Below are 11596 nucleotides of genomic sequence, written 5' to 3'. Positions count from 1 at the left end.
CCGACCTCTCTCTGGTTCTCTGGTGGGGGAGCAGGGCATAGTGATGCTTGCTGAAGGCTGCACAGGGTGTGAGGGATATAGCCACGCGGCTAGCCAGCGGGAGGTCAGCGGGGTGCCCACGGCCGAGTGCCCGCTGTCGGCTGTCCTCCAGTGTCCACGCACCCCTGGATGTGGAGCCTCTCACACTTTGCGGGCCCTGGCTCTCCTCTCACCTGCTAATACTGCCTCACCAGTCCCGGTAAATTCTCCAGATTACATATTTACACACAAATCATATGAGCATATAAACTATTATTCTAGACTTATTTAAAATGATAATATAGGCAAGTCTCAAATTAAATTAACAAGCACTTGGCCCTGGACACGGACCCGCAGCCCTCCAACCTCTTTTGGAGGTTGGAGGGCTGCAATTTCTTTGCTCACGAGCAAAGAAACTCATGAGTCGTTTTGATATACAAACTTGATATTTGGATAAGATTAACTTTATGTTCAAACATTGACGTTGCTCTTATACATCACCAGGGACATTTGGTACATGGGTACATCTAGCTGTCCTGCAATAACTTCTGTCTTCATTGAGGTTATAATGTTAACATTAGTTTAAATATTTTAGAAAGGTGTTGGTTTTGGATTATGTGCTGCTGTTGACTTGCAATGCGTTTTACAGAGAAGCGAGAGGTGTTTCTAATAAGAAAGAATATCATAGAAACAGAGAAAATAAGAGGATGTCTCCTTTTTAGGTACTGTGTCATTTATCAATAATTTGGTTTGATTCCAAAAACCATGACATCAGCGTGTTCTCTAATGAGAAATTAAACCTGTTGGCTAAACGCCCACAGAGCGTTCTGGGTGTGTCCGCTGCCACAGTGCCAGAAATACAAGTCAGATGAGTTTTTAATGTGTTCAAAGTGCGTTCAGGGGCGACAGATTGTGGCGATTGAGCAAGAGGAGCGTTGACAGCACACTGCCTCCCTGTGGTGACTCACGGAAAAAAATACTTTTAGGCTTGTTGAGTGAAAGTTTAAGTGTCAGACGGAAGACAGATTGTCGTACAGATTGCGTATTGTCAAATAGAAAGCTTATACAGTATGTGTTTCAAGGTCCTATTTAAAACAATCTCACAGTGAACGAAAGAAAGAAAACATCTGTGTAGTGCAGTGGTTCCCAAAGTGGGGGTCTTGACCCTTACATGGGCTCACAAGATGATTCTAGTAGGTCAAGAGATGGTAGGAAATAATAACAAAAAAGTCCAACTCATTTGGATACACAAAATACTTTTATTTTCCTGACTTCTCTCAATTCATTGAGTGAATATCCCTCTCTGACTGAACTGAAAAAAACGGGTTGAGTAAGAAGACATAACTGTATATTTAAGGATGGGTGTTTCACAAGTTAATAAAGGAAAGAGAGCATGAAGATGGTCCATTAGGCACAAAGAAGAGACACACAGTCAACTAACAAACACAGGCTAACTCGTCATCTGATAATCATTAGAGTAAGACAGTACATCACCTTAGACCACTGACACCCTGCTGCTTAAATTATATTTTAACACCAACACTGCAGCGAGATGCATCACAAACAATCAATCAGGGAATACATGCACTATCCTAAGTGTTATTAACATATGACAAGTATATATACAATTTATACATCCATAAAAACAACATTATGACCTCAGAGAAATATTTCACAACATATCGCATGTATAAAAAATTCCTATGAAGTGTTGTGTGATAAATAAAGAACGTCTAAATCATTGTGTAAGAACGATGAGCGTTTATGGATTAGCAATATCAAGAACAAGTTGCATTTTCTAATCTAGAGTAATAAGAAAGATATCCATCTTGTTGTGTTAAAATCATAAGGAAGAAAAGCTGATGCATAGAAACACATAATTAAAAAATCCATTAAAGGCTGATGTTGCTTGTTGGCTGGTCTCCTAATATACTCCAGGGCTGTTACGGATGCCACAACAGAGCACCATGGTGAAGATCATCTCGAAGATCTAAATGGGAAAAAGGACAGAGCGGCTTAATTCAATACGTTTTATCTTGACTTGAGCTGCATCACAGCTGTGTGAAATATCCATCTGCATTCTCACTCACCATGATGACAGCAACCACTAAAGCAGCCAGACCAATCAGGTAGAGCTTCTCCGAGAACAGCTCGGTCAGTTTACTGTGACAGCTCTGGAAGGAGGCACAAGTACAGACATTGACCATGCCGCTGTGATTAAGTTTTCACCCCTCAAACCGCACACACACTGTACTGGATTTCATGTAAAGGAGCGCGTCTGCTGTCAAAACAAGTGGCTCGATATCAGCTGCTTCTGACCGCACAATTCTGAATAATTAATTATGTACCATGTTATCTATTAGCAACACAAATACTAGCGAGGAGTCGGAGAGAATAAAAGTATTTATCGCTTAGTACTTTGGGTCAATATATCACCGACACAATACTGAGCAATGTTTCGATCTGTAAGATCTTTCTCAGGCAAGTTTGAAAGAGAAAAACAGGTATTTCCTGCAGAGGCAATAATCAACTCAAATCATTATCACCTGCTGGTGTGAGCAAACAGCTTTAACACTTGCCTGAGGAGGATATTACAGATTAAAACATTGCCTTAAAGAGAGAAAAAGAGAAATAAGATATTTATTTGGAGTCTAAAAGCGTGTAGACTTATTTTGTGCCAGTTAAGTATAGTTTTGTCTGGCATGTGAGTATCTTTGCCTGGAGGTGCGCACACTTAGTCCCTCTTCTTTGAAACTCCACCCAGTATCCACAGGCAGAAAACCACCAAGACAGTGTGTTATTTGGACCCAGTGTTGGTGTTATTGTTTATATTAGTGATTATTTACCCAAAGTAAATATGGTTGTGAACTCTTCTCTTCTTAAATGAAAATGTCACAATGCGTTACTGATTGTTAATAATATGTGCATCCTTTGCAGTTTTGAGTGTCAAATGCACATAGTTTTGGACAACTGACAACACATCACCCAAAAGTTATGAAGAAAATCAACACTAAAAGTGGGTGTAGGAGCCATTAGTTATGTCTGTGTATTATATGTTTGAATTAGGAACCTATTTCGGGTTGACCACGGGTGGCAGTGTGGAGTATTGTGGCCGGTAATTAATATATGGGGCACAGGTGCGACTGACAGGCAATGAGGCATGGGTATTGACAAGGCATGACAAGACTCCAAGGGAGGATTTCTGTTTCCGTTTGACGCCCAAATGGTCTAATTTAGAGATCGCACGGTTTTTACCACAAGCCAGACACACCAGAGGGAGACCAGGAAGATAAGTGCTATAGTATTGTATATCATCTGTGAACACTAATTAAACGGGAACCTCACCCAAAAGTGTGAAACGCCTCGAATCTCTTTGTTGTAGCGAGTAAAGAACAGGATCTTCTCCCGCGCCCAGCCGAGTGGCTAGTTGCGCAAATCAGTCACTACAGTGGGTCTAAACAGCCCATTCCTTTTTGACTCCTAGTCAACGCTGGTTAAATTCAAGTTGAAATTTCATAAAACCTGAATTGTATAATTCTCCCTCTTTCTAAAGATGCTAATAAATGATATGTACATAAATCATATTTCATGTCTATTCTGAAACTTTACCACTGTATTCCAAGGATGGCAGACTATTTCCAGTGAAGAACATTTCTCTCCCAGGTATTGTGTTCATTGTGAGCTTTAGTAAGAATTTATACCTGAGATTTCAAAAAATCTACTGTAGGCTTTCTGGGACACAAGCTGCTGGCGACTTGCTTGAAGAGAGCGGTGTCGTCTCCTTTACCACAGCAGTCGAGCTGAAGGGGACACAAAGAAACAAGAGGTCACTTACTCTACAACATACACGATCAAATAGATTTGTATCGCTCATACGTATATTGAGTGATTGTGCATCATGACGTACCGTAGTGTGGAAAGCATCCAGCACCTTGATGGCAGAGTCTTTGCTGGGAGACCCTGAGACGTCCACAGCTTTGATGTAGGCGGAGTCGTAGAAGTTGATCAGTTCTTTGGAAATCTGTGTTTCAGAGACAACGGAGCAGGTTCACTGGAGCAGAGGTGGAAATCAATGTACACATCAAATATTCAGTAGCAGGCTTGTGTTTGCGTTGCTTACTGTGTCCTTGTTCATGAAACCCCACATTGCTGCGGCCACTTCACAAGCAAAGAGGATCACCAAGAAGAAGAAGAACTAAAGAAAGAAAATAAGGAACAATTATTCATGTATTCAGACTCAAATGATCCTAAATTAATTCATTTAAACAGAAGATACTCACTGTTCCCAACAGGCACTGAGACTCTTGAATGGCACCGTAACAACCGAGGAAGCCCACAAGCATCATCACAGCCCCGACAGCTATCAGTATGTACACACCTGTAAACACGGAGACAAACAGGAATCTGTCAATCATACATGAGAATAGACAAGTAGTTCATCATGGCGGCGTTGTGTCCTGAGCACCACTAGGGGGCAGCAGTGTCAGAGCAGTGTGTTGATTCAATGATCCACATGTTGTAATGGACTGCCTGCATGTTTCTCTCGCCTTCCGTGTAGGATGACATGACATTATTGACATCCTGGAGATAAACAGCCCCCAGATCCTGAGAGAGAGAGAGACAGTCAGAGCTGACTCTGTTCAGCTGTCAGGCCAGGAAATAGCTTCCAGGCACACACAACCCCCCACAAAACCCCCTCTGCCCTGACCCCGGGCATTATCCTTCCCCGAGAAACAGGGGGAAGCATGTGAACACACAGACACACACCCATATATATACACACATCTTTGTGTAATTAAACTGATGTAAAGAGGAGTCCAAAAAAGACAAATCTACTGAGAGCTTGAGCAATGTATTAACCTTTTAATATATATATATATATATATAAATAAAAAATATATATATATTTGACCATTTTCACAGTAATGAATTGGCGTGCAACAGGTAGCCCTGCTGCAGGAAAACGTAAATGAATAGCAATAAAGCTCCGATTACAGCAGAGGTCTGGCTTATGTTTAACGTAGCTTAAAGGAAAACATTCAGCACACAAAGGTGAAAACAAATATCTATTGTACTGTCTGTATGGTGACTTTAATTAAAAGTAGGCCTACTTGGTGATTTGAAGGCATTCATTACTGGCTATTTTTTCTGAGCACTTTCTCGCCTTTTTGCACTCTGTGCTGATTGACACCATGTGCAAATATTGAAACAGCTACTAAATTGTTTTAAAACTCAATTTTCAGCAATACATGTGGATGCTATATTAGCAGGCCAAGACACTAATTCCTTCAATCAGGTCCTTTATCTTTCTATCAGAGTGATTACAGGGAGTGACTTATTCTTCAGATTAGGTTTTTTACATAATAAAACACATTATTAGTTTGTAGAAAACAATTACATAATACATTATTAAAGATTTGTCCTTTTCGAAAAAAGCCTTGTCATGTTTCAGACGTATCCAAGATTGTTAGCAATTCCACCAAAAAGAGATTTCCTCTCCTCCCTGAAATGATTTAATTAAAATAATCAAGACCCAAAAAGGGAAAATTATCAAATTTGTCACGGAAAAAACAAATATTCGAGAAAACATTTGTGTTGCAGCACTTTCATTCCCAACCTATAGGGTCTGAACCACTGAAATGAACCACCTGACAGTATTTGAAGCAGTGCATCGCTACACCACTGCTTTTAGGAGGACAGTAGGAGTTTTTTTTCTATTCTTCCACACACACAAATAAAACACAGGCAGGCTTTAACATATAGCCTGATGGTGTGATCTAAAAAACAGCTGTCTCAAACACCTCACACTGTACCTTACATGCCACGCATAGTCCTCATACTCACATCTACACTCTGTCTCTTTCTCTGTTTCAGCTCAATGCCCCCCCCCCCCCCCCTCCTCTCTTGCTCTTTCAGGTTTTTGTTGCAGTGAGAAACAGCTACCAGGGCCGGTAACCCGGCAATGCGGCAAAGCAGGCATTATTTCCACCGCCTTCCATTACTATGACAACACCCTTTGAGGTTTGAAGGCTATTGAGACTTTAAAGGAGACAGGCAATTTCATACCACCGGGGAAGTTCATTTATTTCTTGTATCCCAGTGTTATCTCCAGAGGGGGAAGAGGGGGAGACCAGCTAAAAGCCCCACTTGGACTTTTTTTAATCTATCATATTGAAAACAGAGCTGTGAAGTCATGTTCACACGGTCGGAGCATGACATCAATAAACTGAGATGAACCCAGTCGTACTGTGAATCAATGGATAAATGACAAGAAGAGAATTAATTATTAAAAAGGCTCTATATAAACATTTCCTCCTGTCATCTTGTTAACAGAAAGAGTTGGAACAAAAGAGGCAGAGCAGACAGGAATCGTGTCTTTTACAGCTGACCTCCTGCAGGGAATATCCATATTCACATTTACATATACATTCTACATATCATTTGTTGAACTGTTCCTTTAAATATCAGTTGAGGTGAGATTGAGATACAGTACATTTTGTGCTTTTTACCTTCCTTAACATGTCTTCTTTCAGACTTGTGGAAAGAAAAGATCCCAAATACACATTCAGGTGTTTAAATTTACTACTTTGTCTATTTGCATCTTTAGATTTCTCCAAAATTCACCAAAAGTTAGCTCCATAATGCCTCATTGCCTATTTGAGCAGAAAATCTCAGAGAACTTATCTATTGGTTATTTTTTTCACATGCAGCGTCTTACAAAATGTAAAGGTTGTTTTCTGTAAATGAGTCTGAGCCAGAAATCTCCACTTCATTAACACTTATAGACACAAAACTTCAGACTTAAACAAAACACGTGTGCCTTAATGTAGGTAATCAAGTGGGGAAGTTCAGTGGCGAGTGGTTTCATTTTTTATTCACTAGGGAGTAGAAATTGGTTGAATTGTTGGTTGATGTGCAGACAGGGAAAGCAGTTAGATTTTCAGTTGAAGTGAGAGAGAATCAGAGCTACTGTATCCCTTGTGTACGTCTCTGGTTTGAACTTTGATAAACAGCATTATTACTGAGCCTCGGAGCAAACAGAGTTGCAATAAATACAACTTTAAAACGCAAAAGGTCTTTGTTTATTGCCATTTCCACAAAACAGTTAAAGTATCAACAGCTGTGAGGCTTCAGGGGAATAGTCTGTCTTTGTGTACATTGATATACACAATTGTATATGAAATCCCTCCTTCACAGCCTGCTTACACACAATGCAACCGCCTTCTTTATTTATTTTAGTTATGAAATAATGCAGAACCGTTATTCAGGCTGAGGTTCTGCATTATACATACTGGGCAAAGCAACTGAAGCATCTGTAGGCTGTCTCCCACAGCAGGCTGGAGCCCTAACCACACCAGACTACATACAACTGCCACCAATTATGAGTTCAGGCACTGGTTGAGAGGAAGGAGAAATGTGTATTCTCAGCCTGACATAAATACCACGTTGGTGCGCCAACATGCTAAAAACATCCACTCCAAACTCTAATTTGAAGGGTAATGTGTACAAGGTTATTTGAATTATGCAAGGGCGTATGTTCAAGGGAGGGTAACATTTAAAAAAAAGAAACGGCCCCTTGATCTTGCTTGGGTGGGCCTCGCTTGCCGCCCTGCCTTTAAAATCACGAGTGTGCCTTTGCCTCTATAAAAAGCACGGGCTTGCATTCACTCTGTATACTTACTGAGGGTTAAGTATGGGACAGCAGCAGGAGCCCAAATGTGAATTAATGGGCTCACTGGAGTTCACCACCACAACTAACCAAGATGACGGACCTTTGAAATGTTTAAATCATATGCAGGTTTTAGGGCCAATCTGTGGATTGCTGAGAACAGGGAAACAGACATGATTTAAGACTGTAGTTCGTGTAGTGAGAAAGACCTGAGGCACATATTCCTGATTCTTTGGAAAACCTTTCCAAAGACATACAGAGGCCATGCTGAACTGCATGAATACAAAGCTCCAGAAAATTCCTCAGGATCAAACACTTTAAAGTGCGAGCGACAGAAGGCACATGATGGCTTTATTTGTGCACCATGCTCAGAGACCGTTTTCTCAGAGTCCACATGTGTCTCAAAATCTGTCTGAGGTATCTGGCCTCTCTCTTGAAAGAACCTCGAGGCTGAAGTCATAAACATATCTTGAGTTAGAGAAACATCACCTTCAGTGTGTGGTCATTAGTGTTAGAGAGACAGCCGAGTAAAAACACTGGAGGGAATACGCTGCGGATATACGCAGGTCCTCTTTCCTGGTATTACTATTACTACTATTTTAGCCCCTCATGGTTCCAGCTGAGTGTGAAAGGTATTTCTGTCAAATAGTTACATTTCATCCCTCTGTTAACAGTGAGCTTCCTGTCAAGTGGAGAACGATGAATGAGGATAAGGAGTATGAGAGGAAGAATAACTAGTGTCTCAAGGAGGATGCTTATGAGGAAATAGGAGGGAAGCAATGATGACGAAGCAACTTACAGGAAGTGAATAGATTATCAAGAACAAATTGGTGTAGTAGCCCTGAAATAAATGTTTATTTTGTGAAGACTATATTCTCTGTTGGGTTGGCATTCATGGTGCATTCTTGAGCCCATAATTTGTTGTGTCGTAGTAGTTGATTGTATTATATTGTAAGATGTCCTTGTTATTTTGTCCACTCTGAGGCTGCTACACTCAGTGTACATTTAGCATTGATGAATGAAATGACAACAGCTTTCCCAAGGTTAAAAAATGTGGGAAAACTACTTTCCAAGTCTACTTTCAAACAGTGTATGACGTGATGGCGAAGCTCTTCTGTTGATGGAGTATACTCACTGATGTAGAAGGTGCCTGGTGCCTGGTGGCCTTCAAACTGGAGTATGAGGAGGTTGCTGGTTTGACTGTCATGGCGGAGCCACAGGGCCACTCCTAAGACCACACCTCCGGCCAGCTGTCCCCCGAGAGAAAATGGTTTTCATTATTGTCTTTCATTTTTCTTTACTTTGGTGAAACCTCTGGGAGGATCAGGGAGCCTTTTAAAATGTTCAACATTCAAGAGAGATGTTACCATGAATATTAAAACATCCTATCATTTAAGACTTTTTTTCTTTAAAATAAAGGCCCATCAAGAGAGAGTTCACAAAGCCTGACTCTCCAAAGATCAAATCAGTTTCAAAACCTTTCGGCTAATGTTTCTCTGTGTGTTTAGCTCTGCCGTGAGGCTGTGAACTGTCCACTGCCCTTTCAGAGAAGTGATGAAAGGACATCCTGACAGCTCGGTGACCTACGGCACAGACCACGTCCTCCCTACATTGTTTAAAAGCCAACTCAAGAACTTTGTTATTCAACTTTGTCTCCCTTGACCTCTCCTCTATTCTGTGTATCCTGATAAAAGTGTTATCATGTGAAAGCTGATGGAGCGTAAACTATACCAACGGATCAGTGCAATTTATTGTTCACATGCTGACGCTCTTTTTCTTTATGCCGCTGTTTATTTCAAGATATCTGCACATTTAGTGCCAGGACTGCACTCTATTGTTCTCCAAGAAACAGGAAACTAAATCCTCTACATGGAAAACAGCAAAACGAGGAAGAGAGGACTTTACAATGAGAAAATCAACAGAGGAAACACTCCATCAAGTGCGACGTGTCCAGGATGTGCTGGCTTTTCTAAAAAAAGATGACTGTTATGTTGAGACAAACTCAAATTGAAATTCCCAAACAAGCAGTGATCAATTCTGACTGTGCAAGGCCAAGAGTGAACAAATTAAGTGGACGGCACATCTGCAGGAAGTCTGACGCGATGTACGAAAGTGTAAAATGTAAACAGCACGGTGGCTCTTATTACTGAAACAACTTTTCAGAAAACAAGAAGGGTGAATGTACAATACATGAGGTGTTTCCTGAGCTCCTCAGAGGTTCAAAGGCAGCAAATGCTACAGTCTGGTGACCAGGTAGGAACAAAGGAAATGTAAATGGGAAAACAGCTCTCCCCTCCCCCAGAAAGCCCATTACCCCTGTTCAGTATATACCTCGTTATGTGTGTTTAATCTGGGGGGAACCAGACTCCTTGAAATAATAAGAAACCATCCAATAATTACAGAAATTTGGTTCACTTTTCCACCAGACACAACTTCAGAAATCAGACCTTCCAGTCTGGAGTAGTACTTGAATATTATGAACAGGAGTTGAATTAATTAAATGATTGATCTAAAACAGCGGAAATGTGAGAGAAAAACGGTATTAACCCCTGTGAGAGGACTGAAGGCCATGTGTGAAGTGCTCCTCGCAGCCATGCAGAAAGTAGCTGTTGATGAAGAGCATTTCAACTCCTGCCTGGACAAGGTTTAGTGTGCTCTGCCTCTTCTACTGATGCTGCTCTCCTCTCAAAGACACAGCAGCATAATGAATAGTCCACAGCAGGGCGGGAAACTCTGTCCAGGACTTGTAATCTATTAACTTTAAACCTTGAGCTACACAGATGTGTGGCCTAAACGTGCAGCCGCTTAATCAATTAACAAGAAGAGGAAAAAGCAGTTGTTTTTAAAAGCAGAAGTTAATCAAACATAAGAGGCGCAAAGTAAAAATCAACTTCAGAGTAAAATATGTTCAACTCACCCAGAAAATAAAATTAAAGAAAAATAACATATATTTTATGCATTTCGTGCAGCCCGCCACAACCATGTTGCCAGTTTTTTTTATCAGCTTGTCCTTTTGCCCAAATCAAAAACTAGTGAGGTCAGCCTACTGTCCCGGTTCACACAGCCAGAGTTTATTCAGGCCAGTTGGAGTATAAGCGCCTCGATGCTGCAAACTCCTCCTTTATAATCAAGAATGAAAACCGAGACGGAGAACTGCCCACCACGTGAAGCGGACAGGAGGAGGAGAAGGCTGAGGAAACAACAAGCTCCCCATCCGCAGGAGCGAACACAAAGAACACTATTTGTTCCTCTGCCAGTTTAAAAATGGGTTATGGTCAGATGAAGTGGAGGACAGAAATCCTCGTTTCTTTCCTGAGGACAAGAAGTAGAAAGACAGAAAGGAAGGAAGTAGACCTACAATTTCCAATATTTTAATAATAAAACCATGTTTTAAAAGTAAATCTCCATCAAAGACATCATCGCAAAAGCATGTGTGTGAAATTGTTTAATTTGTTGTAATTCAGCAATGAGGAAATGCGTATAATAAGCTATATGTCAATGATAAGAAATCCTTAATCCGCACCACAAACAAACGTCAAAAGTCATTTTTTCCACATGCCTATTTTTAATCTGTTGACAAGCATTTAAAATATCGCGATAATTAACAGACATAAATAAAGGGGACAAAAAAAATTGCACTTCTTTGCAGTGAGCAATGACGCCCCCTGGTGGCACACAAACACAGGTGGGGGCTAATTATAATACAGATCAAGAGCAGCGCATAAGAGTTGCGCAAACAAACAAAACATTCTCTCTCAACTCTGTGTTTCAAAATATCCCCACAGTCAGTGCAGAGACAAAGGCTACACGTGCAGACTGTTCACAACTAACTGACTCTCACATCCGTAAATCACTGAGCTATGAGAAGGCACACGATCAGACTCTTTGATGGTATGGGCGGATGTGCGC

At 40.9% G+C, this 11596-nt stretch overlaps 1 protein-coding gene across 1 annotated transcript; it reads right to left on the bottom strand.

Moving 5' to 3' along the window:
- Positions 1-1257: 1257 nt before the first annotated feature.
- Positions 1258-10801, bottom strand: LOC142947560 (CD81 antigen-like). Its single transcript, XM_076089229.1, has 8 exons — positions 10605-10801; positions 8823-8937; positions 4299-4396; positions 4139-4213; positions 3926-4039; positions 3720-3818; positions 2109-2192; positions 1258-2008 (listed from the first exon to the last, which is right to left on the bottom strand). The coding sequence occupies exons 1-8, from the start codon at positions 10668-10670 to the stop codon at positions 1943-1945; spliced, it is 717 nt and encodes a 238-aa protein (XP_075945344.1). The 5' UTR covers positions 10671-10801; the 3' UTR covers positions 1258-1942.
- Positions 10802-11596: the final 795 nt, after the last annotated feature.

Source organism: Anarhichas minor, unplaced genomic scaffold, assembly GCF_050575085.1.
Source record: "Anarhichas minor isolate MPS153535 unplaced genomic scaffold, ASM5057508v1 ptg000011l, whole genome shotgun sequence".
NCBI classification, from domain to species: Eukaryota; Metazoa; Chordata; class Actinopteri; order Perciformes; family Anarhichadidae; genus Anarhichas; species Anarhichas minor.
The sequence above is the reverse complement of the archived record's forward strand: the minus strand, read 5'-3'. Positions and strand labels throughout refer to the sequence as shown.